Consider the following 13,007-nt stretch of genomic DNA (forward strand, 5'->3'; position numbering starts at 1 on the left):
CTATAGTTATGGGTACAACTCTAGCTCAGGTTGGTATTGACAATTTGTTAGTCTCTAAGATGCCACAAGAACTCCTGTTCTTTCTATCTGACCATGTGGTCCAGGTGAAAAGAGTTTGATCTCAATCCAGTTCTCAGTGAACAGGGGTCCCTATCATGGACAGTGGCTCTACATTTGGCACAAACTGCCACCCCTTGATAGTCATAGCAGAAAAGTTAAAGACTGAGTCTGTCATGGGCAATAAATTATCCCCTCGTACTCAGAGGTGTGGTTCCTCAGGCTCATGGTGTAGGAAAACAGAACCGCTTCTCCACAAGGTTCTTTTGGTGCATAGAGGGCATCCTCTTTCATGAGCACCAAACTCTCAATTAAAAAAAAAAGACGGTAGCCAATATAGGATCTTCCTGACTCAGCCATCCCCTTCTGCCCCCTGTTCAGAGGCAGCTTCTTTCTCTATCATGTTTCCAGTTACCATAGAATAGTACAGGATTAGTGAAGTTCTGTGTCACCTTGCTTCTCTGGCTGTTAGTTTCAAGACTCAGTTGATGATGAGTAGATATTCGGGCAAGCAGACTCATCTCATCCGGCATGAGTAACTAAGACAAATGTATACAAAAGTTACATAGATCTGGTTTTTGAAGACTTGCTGCAGCCAAAACAATTTAAAAATAAAGGTTAATAGTATCTTGTTGTGTATAAGGAAACTATCATAAAATCACAATACTAAAGTGAGACCTGCTCTGGGCCCTTCAGATAATCTCAAAATGATGTAAACATAAGCATTACTTACCAGTTGGTACACAGATCAAGTAAATTGATTTTATTTATTAAGAATGCCCTAGGTTTTAGTTGAAAATTCCATGTACAAAGCAGCTGTGTTGAAGGAGTGTTGCTTAATAAATACCTCCATTGGTAAAACACTAATATTTGGTCTGATAATCCAAAACAACTGTTTGATTTTGGTAAGGGTGTACAGATTGGAAGCAGCAGGCTACATGAATCAGAAAAAGACGCTGTTTCTTTTCTTTAGAGAAGTACTAGTGGTGACCTGGAGGAGACTTTTTAAAAATTGGGGTTGACATTTTCTTTGCTGCTTCATGATGTATGTTCATTTTCTTATTTATCTACCTTAATGTCAGGAATGCTTTCCTCTGGCTTTGCTGGAGGACTTTGTAAGGATAGGTATTGTGATCGTTTGTACCAGTAGCTGAAGATCTACAGATAGGTTCTCCTCCCCACCCGCAAGTGTTGGAGTTAAATAGGCATTAATGGGAAAACAGAGTTTTTTAAACAGTTTCAGAAAAGAAAGGGTATTTGGTCAATTGGGCCAGTTTTTAACCTCTTGTGAGGTCATTTCAGCAGGAAGCTATTTTCCATAGTGTCTTCTGAGGTCTAGAATACACAAATTTCTAGCATAAAAAAACAAGCAGAAAAAACTTTTCCTGAGAGAGAAACTTTCAGGCCACCTTTATACATCATAAAAAAAAAAGCAAAAAAAAAAAAAAAAGCACAAGCTCCATTTTTGAATTTACAGGGGACCTTTAGAGTAGTGATGGTGCAGACCAGTAATCTTCTAACAACATGTTTGTTGTCATTTGAGGAGAAAATAGCTAATCTCTTCTTGGGAAGCAAGTCTATATTTGTCTAAATAAAGCTCCTTTACTATTGGCATGTCTTTGCAGCTAAACCACCATGAAAAATCTAAACAGATGCAAAATCTTCCAGATGGTGTTTCAAATCATTTAGTTTTCAGTTTTCCCAAACCTTTGACTCTTTTTTTTGTTTTCATGTTTTGCAATGAGGAGGCACAGCAGCAGTGCCTGCCTGTCTGTTTTTCAGTTACTTCACAGTTTTTGGGCTAGTTTAACTCCAATCTGCAATATAAGACAGTCCATTCAGGCTTTTCAAAAGCCAATAGAAATATTTTGTGTGTACCTAAACTTAATTAGGTATAAAGAAGTATGGGGAATTGCTTAAGTGAATGATTAGAACCTAGCAATAGTCATCAGATCTCTTTTAATCCCTTTGAATGTCTCAAGCCCCCCCGATGCTGAGAAATATTTTTAATATTGCTTTTCTTCCTAGTAATAGCAAGTAAACAAAACAAAACCAACCAAACAAGCAAAAACCAAAAAAAAAAAAAAAAAAAAAATTCACTTGAAGACCTCTCTTCATATTCTTGGCCTAACTTAATGTGATTTTCTTTTCTTAGCTTTAATACTATTTCCCTGCCTAAAGGCTTTATAAGATTTAATTTAAACTTTGAAATAATCATAATCTTTGGAGACCAAGTTTTAACGCTTGCTTTTAATAACATTTCCACAGTGTGCTTTTCACCTTCTATATATTTCTAGTTTGTGGAAAGGCAACTTATTCACTATACAGCGTTTTTGGTACTGCTGTTATTTGTAGCTTAAAAGTTATTATGTACAAAAAACTGCATTAAAACATTACTTTTGAAAAGTCAAGAACTCAAAAGTTAGGAAATGTAAGAATTAAGGTAGTCTGTGCAATTTTTTTATGTCTTTGTTCCCTAGATTAAAGAGCCGTCTACCATCAGAAATCTCTTTCCCATATAGGTACTTGTAGACTGTGATCAAATCGTCTTTTAACCTTCTCTTTGGATAAATTTACTAAATTGACCTTCGTAAGTCTGTCACTATAAGGCGTATTTTCCTGATATGAAATAATTTGTATAACTCTTTTTCTGTGTCCTTTCCATTTTTTGTTATACATATTTTGAAGTCAGGATGGCAGAACTGGACACAGTTTTCTAGTAATGTTCTCACCAGTGCTGCTCCTACTGGATTATACAGCCAAGGATCATGTTCTCCCTCTTAACTACAACATTTCATTGGGAGCGCATGTTCAGTTGATGGATAAACAGCTGAACTTGAGCCATGACTTTGAAATTAACCATGATATACATGTCCTTTTCAGAATCACTACTTTCTAGGATACAGTCTCTTATCTTCTAAGCATGACCTACATTCTTTGTCATAGATGTATGACCTTGTATTTGGCTGTTAATATGCTGCTTGTTCAAATGGTCCCACCTTACCAAGCAATCTTGGTCAGTCTGTATAAATGACCTATCCCCATCATTTTGTCATCTGCAACCTTTACCAGCAATGATTTTCAGTTTTCTTCCAGATCATTGATACAGATATTGAATAAGTCTTGAGACAAGAACAGATTCCAGAACCCCACTAGAAACACCAACCATTGGGTGTTGCTAATTTAAAAACTGTTTTGAGATCTTTCAGTTAGCCAATTTTAATTCATTTGATATGGCCTGCATTGATTTTGCATAGTGCTAATTTTGTTATCAGAAAGCAATTTGGGATGAAGTCAGATGCATTACAGAAGTCTAAATATATTATGCCAACAGTTACTTTTGTCAAATCAAACTTGTAATCTCAACAAAAAAGGATATCAAGCTTGTCTGACAAGATCAGTTTTCCGTAAACATGTTGACTGGCATTAATTATGCTACTATCCTTTGAGTCCCAAGTTGATCTTTCTGTGATTTTTTTTTTTTTTTTTTTGGTCTGGGATCAGTGTGAGGCTAACTAGCCTATAGTTTCCTGGGACATCTTGTTTGCTACCCCTTCTGTTTCAGAGGCCTTCTCCCCTACCTCAGCTTTCAGTCCCTTTCCACCACCTTCTGTTCCTCACCCTTCTGCATTCCAGTCCAGCTGGTTCTGCCTCCTCCTGCTTGCTGCTGGGGCGCACTCAGAGCGCCAGAATGTCTCCCAGTTCAGTTGCTACACCCAATGCTGCAGCATCCTGTGGCTGCTAGGGGTATTTGCATGGAAAATCCTCTACCCCTACTGTCCTTGGTTGGATTATATGCACTACAGGCTGAATCTTCTGACGATTTAGCTTCCAGACTCTAATAAATCTCTACTGCGCATACGCAAACAAATTTCCAGAGGGCAAAATTTGGATGAATTTTCACAGGAATGGCAAATGACCCGTCCCTTACAACAGAGCTGCAACCTGAAAATGTCAAGTCTCTACTCCAAAGCATAGGGGCATTAGAGCATCTCAATGAACCTGTTGTAAGAATTTAAAATGGGCAAAACAACCTGTTTTCCCCACATCTCATTTTCATCCATTTTTGCTGAAATTTTCCCCAAACTTTCAGCCTGAGGCAGATATCCAGCATAGAAAATCTGTCCAAACAAATAAAGTTTTGAAAAAATTATAAGCAACTGAACACAGCATGTTATAGTGGAAAGCATTGGCCAACCTTAACTATAGTAATTGCTACTTGTGTTACTTATAATACTGTTTGCTTTTGGATATTAAAGTTTTTAAACTCTTTTTTTGGGGATGCAGTATTTACTAAATAAAATATTGTATGTGCTTTCTTCTGAGAAATACGGGCCCTCCACATCCCGTCTCAAGACTAATTAATGATTTTCATATGATCTTTTTAGTGAGTCTGGGGATGTCCATTCGTACCCACTTGGCTGCAAGTTTAAATGCTATCGTAGAAAAAGTTTTCCTTGAGTCCTCTTTATTTACTCTAGCGCTCCTGTCTTTTTGACTCTAAGCCAGTCATATATCTCAACTACCAGAGCCACTTCTAGATTAGAATTGAATGGGTCCCACTCCACAATATATTTATGTACCAGCCGCCTCTCTCCCTCTCACTATCTATTTCTCTTTCACCATCAGCTTTACTGCCTGATGCTCCATGGCTATTGGCCTGAGCCCACAAAGCTTCATTCCAGAAGCTGGCTCAACCAGTTCTACTCACCCCACCTCCATTCTCTAGCCAACATCGGACTTCCCCTTTTACCACTGTTGGAGTCCTCATAACTAAGAATTCCACATATCACCTTTCCATGTTCCAGTCTTCTTTTCCTATACATTTTCTCACTCAAAAGACAGAGTCCCTTCACCCCATATACCTCCTTTCCTTAATTGCCCATCCTCTTTTGGGCGCTTTGGAGAATAGGGGGCCAAGGTATTCCAGAAAATGAATCTGAGGAGAGGGGTCTTTGAAAGGGAGACATACTGGGGAAAAGAATTCATAGAGGAGAGTGAATATGTTTGAGGAGAGACCCAATAGTGAAACCCAGTAGAGAATGTGATGGGGTGAGAGGGGGAATGAGGAATTGATGGGAGAGAGGAAGAAAAGTATATATGAAGATGAGGAAGGGGAAAGGAGAGACGGATGTTGGAACAGAAGAAGTGGTAAGAGTGAGGTAGAGGGAAAACTAGTGCACAGTATAGGAAAAAATAGAAGGCAAACCAGCTACTCAACAATAGATGAAGAAATACTCTAGTATAGAAGGAGAATAAAGATAAGGCAAAGGAAAATAAAAAAGATAACACAAGATAGGTGGTATAGGTGATAAATGTTTTGTGATGAAGAGGTGATAAATGTTTTGATAAACCTGTCAGTTGAGAAATATTATAATAAAATAAAATTTTTGAGAAGGACAGGAATGAATGGGCTGCTGCTGGTGGCAGCAATTTACTTATTGGCTTACGGTAGCTAATTACTTAAAGACATCCCTGTGAGTAGCTCCACTCCTCTAGTTCTGCTTCATACAGTGACTTTGTTTTCCATCTTATTTGTTGATCACTCATTGTTTTTCCTTGTTGACCCCTATTTACTAGCATTCATGGGATTCTGTCCCAGGTCAATACATTTCTGAAATAAAGCTGTAATGGGTTGTCCTTACCGCCGTAGCGGCCCTTTGTGCCTAGAGGTGGTATTGCAAGGGGTCCTTGTCTCTGGAGCTATCTAATGGCCACTTCCTTGGCCCTGTGATGGCCTAACTCTCTGCATCTTCCGTGGCCTGGCCCTCTGACAATCTCGCAGAAAAGTTCAGCCCCTTTCTGGGGTAAAAAAAGGTCCAGTTAAGAGTCCAAACAATTCTGTCCCTCTTGGGCTACACTGAAGCTCTCCTTACCTTCTATGTTACTTCCTCCTGGCAGGCTTCCTTGAGCATCTCCCTCATCCCTGTAGGCCTTACCTCAGGGCTTCCCACACAGGAGCCTAATCTGCTCCTGCGGAGTTCCTCTCCTGCTTCTTACACTGCTTCCCTTCTCCAGAGACCGGCACATTCACTTAGTGATTGTCCTGCTGCTTGTGGGGCCTATTTCAGGGCTTCCTCCTCATGAGCCGACCCTGCTCCCTGTGGGTCTTTTCCAGTCTGGCTTTTTCAGGACCTTCCAGAGAGGGAACTCTTCTGGCTCTTCTCTCTGGGGTCTCCTCTCTCTGAGGGGAGCTTTGTTTAAGTGGTCTTTTCCTGATCCTCTCATGGCTGGGGTCACTATCTTAAGTTGCCATATCAGCATCTGTTGTGGGCTAGCTGGTAGGTGCAGACAAGGCTGAGCCTGGCTTTCCTTACACTGTCACAGGCTGGCTGGTCCTTTAATTAGACTAACGTGTATTTAGTAGGGGATCTTATACAGGGATTTTCCCAGTAATCTGCACCCTTGTTGCACTGTAGATACTATGTTCAGTCTGTAAACTTCTTTGTCACAGTTGAATTAAATAGGTTTAATGTTTGTTTCAGTGAAGGTAGATTTGGAAAATAGAGGCGCTAGTTAATCATTATATCTCTCTTAGTGGGATTTGTAAGCACACTGTTTGTTTATTACAGTGATAGTTATTTCTTTCTCCACCTACCCCCATCCCTCCAATTAGTTATAAGATAGGAAGCTACACAGGCTTACTCCAGGGAGGAAGCCAACAAGTAGGAGACATTAAGAATGAAGTGTAGGAGTTCTGAGCTTTCTACCAAACATAAATCTGGGTAATTGCCAAATTGACTGCATCCCAAACACCTATTAAATATACTGAAGAGAGAATCCTAGACCCAGTTTTCGTACTGACAATCAATCTCTACTTTTATTGTTTGGCATCTAGTATCTCTCGGTTCATTACTGTTTTCAGACTTTTCTTTCAATTATGCCTTGATGAATTGTCTAAATAGCCTTTCTTTGAGCGAGCAAATTAAAACACCTATTTGGAAACAAGTTAGAGCAAGGGTCTTAATCCTTCCCCACTACTAGTCTCTTTCAGTAAGAATGAGATACGTTTGGAGCACACACAAGTGTGATCACGTCATGATCATATGTCACAACTCTGGGGTTAACTGCATCTCTGCCCCCTCTGTGGTCTCCTCAAGGACACCCCTTTAAGTCTCAAGCTTTCACAATCACCTCTCTGTGGCTGGGACCTGCATCATTTTCTCTTCAGACCAGAGATTTAGGTTTCTTGCAGTTCCTTTGCAACTCACTGTGCTAATCCCAGCAGGTCTGACTTTAGGCCAGGGCCTGCAATTCTGCTGTCTCCCAAGGGTTATGACAGCGTTTACCAGTGACCAGCCATCATTCACAAAACACAGTACTTTTACTTGAGGCAAAAGTAGTACAGAGAAAACATACATAAACCAACCAACAGTCTACACATGTGCTGAGCTTACTAGGTGTCGCCCATCTTCCATATGGAGACCATAGTAGGTTTCCAGTCCTTCAGGTCTTTCAAGTAGTTGTGAATTAATGTTATGAATGATCAATGACTAAAAGCTGAAACAAATAACCGGATCCTATAACGTACGTTTAATTAAAAGGTTTAGCTTTGATAACCACAAAAATCCATCATGTGCAGAGAGGTATGGCTTAGTGACATAAATCTCTGTCTGGAAGCCAAGCTCCTCTGGGTTCCGTCCGTAGTTTTACCACTAACTCCATCTGTGATGTTGGCAAATCATGTCTCCTGTTTGCCTGTGTTTTCCCATTGCAAAATGAGGATAGTTGCCTGCTACTTGGGGCTGTTGTGAAGATCAAGGTTTGTTAAACTTTCTGTATGCGATTCCTTTTGAATAGTTTTTTTTTTTTAAAAACCCTTTAATCAAAGATCCTTGCTTTTTTTTTTTCTTCTTTTGATCAGGTACAAAGAAGGTGGTGAAGCTTTGTTAGTACTGCTTCCCTCTGAAGAAAAAGGCATGGTTCACCAACTGTCTCAGAGAAAAGTACCTGTCAATGAAATCAAGTAAGTTACCAAAGCTTAGTGAGTGATTTCAGTCCTCTTTGACAGAGGTAGTATATGAAGATTCTGTGACAGTCTTGCTTTATTAAGATACCATTAAACTGCATGTTTTACCTGCAGTTGGATAAAGAAAGGAAAGCTTGCATTTTCCATGTCTTTAATTTGATTTCTGTGAATGATTCAGTGCACCAACGCACATTTTCCTCATTTTCCTTATAACAACATCTGTTTTATACCTTTACATATACAAACCAAATTAGTATTTATGCCTGCTTGGAGCTTACCGCCCAGCTATGCAGCCTTTGTCTAAAATTATAGTGAGTTGGTATATGTATAATCTGGAAATAACTTTTGGCTACACTGCAGCTTTCTGTTACCCAGTTCTGACAAAGTGTGGAACTTAAAATGGTGACTCAATAAAGCTCAGAAGTCCTTGTAAATTAATATGATCTTTATTCTCAAAAAAAAAAAAAAAAAGCAGTTACTGAGCGCAACAATACTTTACCACATTAAAAGTTAGTATATATAATTTTTTGCACAGGATTTTTATCAAAGTTTTGTTGCCCAGTCAGACTTAATCACTATACTGAGAGTGTCTGATTTTTGATAGGAAGGTCCTCAGAGCAGGGTCTATCATTTATTGTACAGTGCTGCTTAAACAGATGGCATACAGTAATGTCATCTGGATCTAGAACCTCTTGAGTTAAATAGTGAAGTTTGTCAAAAGACCATTTTCCCCTACTAGTTGAAGCATATCTCACTGTGCTATTCAGAAGCCTGGGAGGTACAGATGCCTGGGATTAGGAGGTGGGGAATAGAGGTAGATGGAAAAGAAAAGCAATGCAAAGACTAAATCATCAAACTATTAATAGCTTGAATGAAAACAGAAAAGCAAAGCACTTCGTAGGGTGGCTGACACACTCTTCACAAGGTATAATGGAGACTGCTGTAACAAAGCAGTTGTGGCTTATTTCATTAAGTCTAGATCTTGGGATACTTTTAAATCACTTAATCTCAATATTCTTTAATTTTGCCCATCTATAAAATGGATACAATAGTGAAATACTTTACTGGTACCTCTCGGGGGTATTGGGTCTTTTTTAAGCTTTGAAAAATGCTATGAGATCTACTTGTGAAGGGTGCTATCTTGGAATAAAATATTAGTACAGTACATTACATTTCTTTCTCTGGTTCTGAGTTCATTCTCTACATTTTATAAATTGAAGAAGTGTTTTAATGTTAATTTTGGCTTTACATTTAAAAAAATCTTTTCCGTCTCAACAATCTGTTCTCTGGCTAAAGGGTCTGAGTTCCTGTTTGCCTTGCCTGTATTATTCATTTAAGGAGATTGATGTTCATGATTTTAGTTAAACCTTGTTCACAGTAATGATAGCTTTATGCATATTAAAATAATACAGAGGGAATGAAAAAGTACTCTTGGGAACTTAATATGGGCTTCTTAATGCATTTTCTAAAGGTAAAATAATTTTCCTTTTTTTTATTAGAATCAACCCTGAAAAGCTTGTAGATGTCCAAAAGAAGATGCAGGCTTTTTTAGCTCAAGATCAAGAGTTGAAGGAGAGGGCTCAAAGGGTAAGTTGTCTATAACACAGCCCTGTGAAGACATATTTGTTAAATAGAACTACTGTTACAATAACTGCCTTGCCAACTGTTGCTAAGGCAAATGTACTTGGAACTGCTAAATATGATCATTTTTAAGTCTAAAAAATTAGATACCACTGGAAAATAATGATCTTGTTTTAGGAATTGTGACAAGTATCTTAATCTTCTCTTTGTTGTCCTCTTTTCCACAATGGAGATGGGATTACACACATTCTTCTTTAACATTCTTAATTAACTGACAATTTTTTGATTGAAGGACCACAGACATATTTCTAGTTCTTCCTACTATTGCTTTTCTTCCGGGAGCTGATATAGAGCATGTTAAAAATACTAATTGGTTATCAAAGTTAAAAAAAAAAAAAAAAAAAAAAAAAAACACCTTATTGAAACTGGCAAATATGACTGAGCTTAAATAATTTGCCCAGAAAACGTAGTCTTCAAATCAATATAATTTTGAAAAATATAAATAACTTTATACCTCAGATGCCAACGTTTTTAATCAAGGTTTTCATTGTTGCACCTCCTGGATGTACAGGGTAATCCATCCCTTTAGTGATGGAAAATCCGTATGTCACGGCTACAAGGAGGACTGTGCCTTCGACCCCTTTAGTCCATCTGCCTTAGGTATCTAAGGGGGGACCCCATCACCATAGCATTTGAGCATCTTACAGTTTTTATGTACTTATCCTCATATCTCTCTGAGGCAGAGAAGTATTACCACCACCATTTACAGGTAGGGAACTGAGGCACAGAGGGGCTGTGACTTGCCCAGGGTTGCACAGATTGTTTGTGGTGAAATAGGGAGTTTAACCTAGGTCTCCTTAGGACCATTGGATTCCTTAGGAGACAGGCCTGGCTTCCTACACTTCATTCTGGACAGGACCATGCATTTCAACCATGCTTAGATGGGATTTCTGGGCTGCGGCCAGACCTGCCAACAGGGGGGACAATTCCCCAGGGGCCCGGGTGATTAAAGAGGGCCTGGGGCCCCTGGCCACCACCAGCAGCTCAGTGGGGCTAAGTTATGCTTCCTGCCCGCCCTTGCTCCACGCTGCTCCTGGAAGTGGCTGGCATGTCCCTGCAGCCCCTGGGGAGGGGGTCTCCCTGTGCCGCCCTAGCTCTGAGCACAGACTCCGCAGCTCCAAGTGAGTTCTTAGTGAGTTTGGGGGGAAAGTATTAAATGAGTTTGGGGGAAGAGTATTAATTTGGATATATAGGCAAGGATTGGCACAGGAACCTAATAGTCAGGATAGGGCTGTTGGAGGAAGTAATTTGCCTTGCCACCCTTCTACTTACCCCACATCCTAATTGCCCCCCTCCATCCACTCCCCCAGAAACTCTGATGGAACATAGAACCCCCTAAAATCTTTGTCTTGCTTTATGTTACACATGCACACCAAAAACAAACAAACACAAGCAAACAAACCCCAAACCTGTTAAATATTAAGATTTCAAAGTGAAGAACTCAGTTAGGAAATGCCAGTATTAAGAGTGCCCATGCAACCTTAATTTGGCCCCCTTGTATGTATGAATTATGATAATCTTTTATTTCATGATCACATATTATTTTTTCCATAGAATAGATGTGGTGTGGGGATGAATCAGGTTGTGTAGTGAAGGAGGGTGCTGTCTGCAGGACTCCTGCCTCATTTGTTGCAGAAGTTGGAAGGTGTGTGATGAATGAGGCAGGGGACTGCAGGAAGAGGAAGTATGGTCTCATGGCTGAGACAGTTTAATGCTTTGCTGGGGAATTGGATTCTATCCCTGCCAGTACCACAGACTTTCTTTGGGATGCTGGGCAAGTCACTTAAACCAAACTTTTTACAGGTGCTCACTAATTGTGTTCCTCATTTTCTGCGTACCTGACTTGAGATTCTTGGTCTAATTTGCAAAAGTGCTGAGCACTCTCAACTGCAACTGAAATCAGTGGGGGCTCTGCTGGAATATATGAAGTGCTATATAATGCTAAGTACTCTGTAAATTCAGGTCCTAGTTGTCTCAAATTGGCAACCCAAACCCTTCCACTTCACAGGGGTGTTATGAAAATAAATTCTTTAATGTTTGTGAAACACTTAGATTCTATAGTGAGGAGTGCCACAGAAAAGCCCATGAAGAAATTAACAAGTCTATCTTCAGACCCGGGTTTGAATAGTGAATAAGGCATGGAGCCACACAATAAGCAATGAGGAGGACGCACAATATTGGATAGCTACTCCTTAAGTGAGCACCATCCATCCTGTGCTCTGAATGAGGCAGGGTCCCCGTGATCATATAATTAACAGTGATATCATAACGCATGCACACAAGAAAAAACAAATTCAGTCATGTGGCATCGTATTGACACCTACTTTAGATCATCAGCAGGAACTTCAGTTACACCATGCAGACCTCTGGCACTTGAGCTAGCAGAGTAACTCATAGAGGATTACAACCTACTACTAGTATGTACAAGCCATTAGAGGGGGATGAGACACTTTGCCAATGGGTGTCAAAGGTGTTTGTGTACATCAGAGGAATGGTGAGACTCAGGAATCTCATGTTCGATTCTGGGCTGTGGAAGGGAGGGTTCTCTAGTGGGCACAGACTCTTAACCCTCCCCCAACTCCAAGCATGACCCCCTTCTGCTCTGTTCCCTCTAGTTTGTCCCTTACCTGTCCTGTCTCTCCCCCACTCCGGCTCCTTGTTTTAGTTCCAGTCTGTGCTCTTCAGGTTTCTCACCCCCTCCTGGCTCCTCCTCTGATCTACTTCTCTCTGCCCCTTCCAGTTGATGGAAGTTAGTGAGAGTTTTGCTTGAGTAACAACAATGAGGTCAGGCCCTTAGTTAGTTAAAATGACCATTGATGACTATTGCATGTTCAATTTTAAAAGTAGTTTTGTTTATGAAAGGTGCCAGGTTGATGGCTCTGGACTGAAATCCTAAGACATTTAGTTGTAACATGGGAATGGCAGTGCAAGTTTCCCCTTGTTTCCTCTTTGGCAAAGCATTCTTTAGACCAAAATACCTGGTGGCATATCATGATCATCTGCAACTGTAACTCTGTTTTACAGTTAGATAAATTTACATAAGACATGATGAAACAGCTGGCTAGGAAGGGGCGAGAGCAGGAACAAATGTTCTTTGGCTTAGGTTGACAAAACTAATAAACCATTTCCCTTTCAATTGCTGCTTCTGCATTGGCTCTTTAAGATTTGTTTTTTTAAAAAAAAGGGAGATAAATTTAAATTAGGTGAGTTGAAACAGTCTTAACACTTCAGAATAGCAGTGGATCAAGGTCAAATAAGGGCTTTTCTTTCAGACTGATGGATCTAATGTTAAAGCTACCCTGAAAATCCTATTTCTATTACAATTTTTTATAGTAGTGTG

The 13,007-nt window shown here is 39.8% G+C and overlaps 1 protein-coding gene across 2 annotated transcripts in view; it reads left to right on the forward strand.

Annotated features, from left to right (window-relative positions):
- Positions 1 to 13,007, forward strand: part of DDX10 (DEAD-box helicase 10) — a 321,863-nt gene that overhangs the window by 38,955 nt on the left and 269,901 nt on the right. For both annotated transcript variants that reach the window (XM_043530049.1, XM_037890408.2), the window contains exons 10-11: positions 7,922 to 8,023; positions 9,526 to 9,613. In XM_043530049.1, the coding sequence (XP_043385984.1) occupies positions 7,922 to 8,023; positions 9,526 to 9,613 (190 nt within the window). The remainder of the gene's footprint in view (positions 1 to 7,921; positions 8,024 to 9,525; positions 9,614 to 13,007) is intronic.

This window comes from Chelonia mydas, chromosome 1 (assembly GCF_015237465.2).
Source record: "Chelonia mydas isolate rCheMyd1 chromosome 1, rCheMyd1.pri.v2, whole genome shotgun sequence".
Classification (NCBI taxonomy): domain Eukaryota; kingdom Metazoa; phylum Chordata; order Testudines; family Cheloniidae; genus Chelonia; species Chelonia mydas.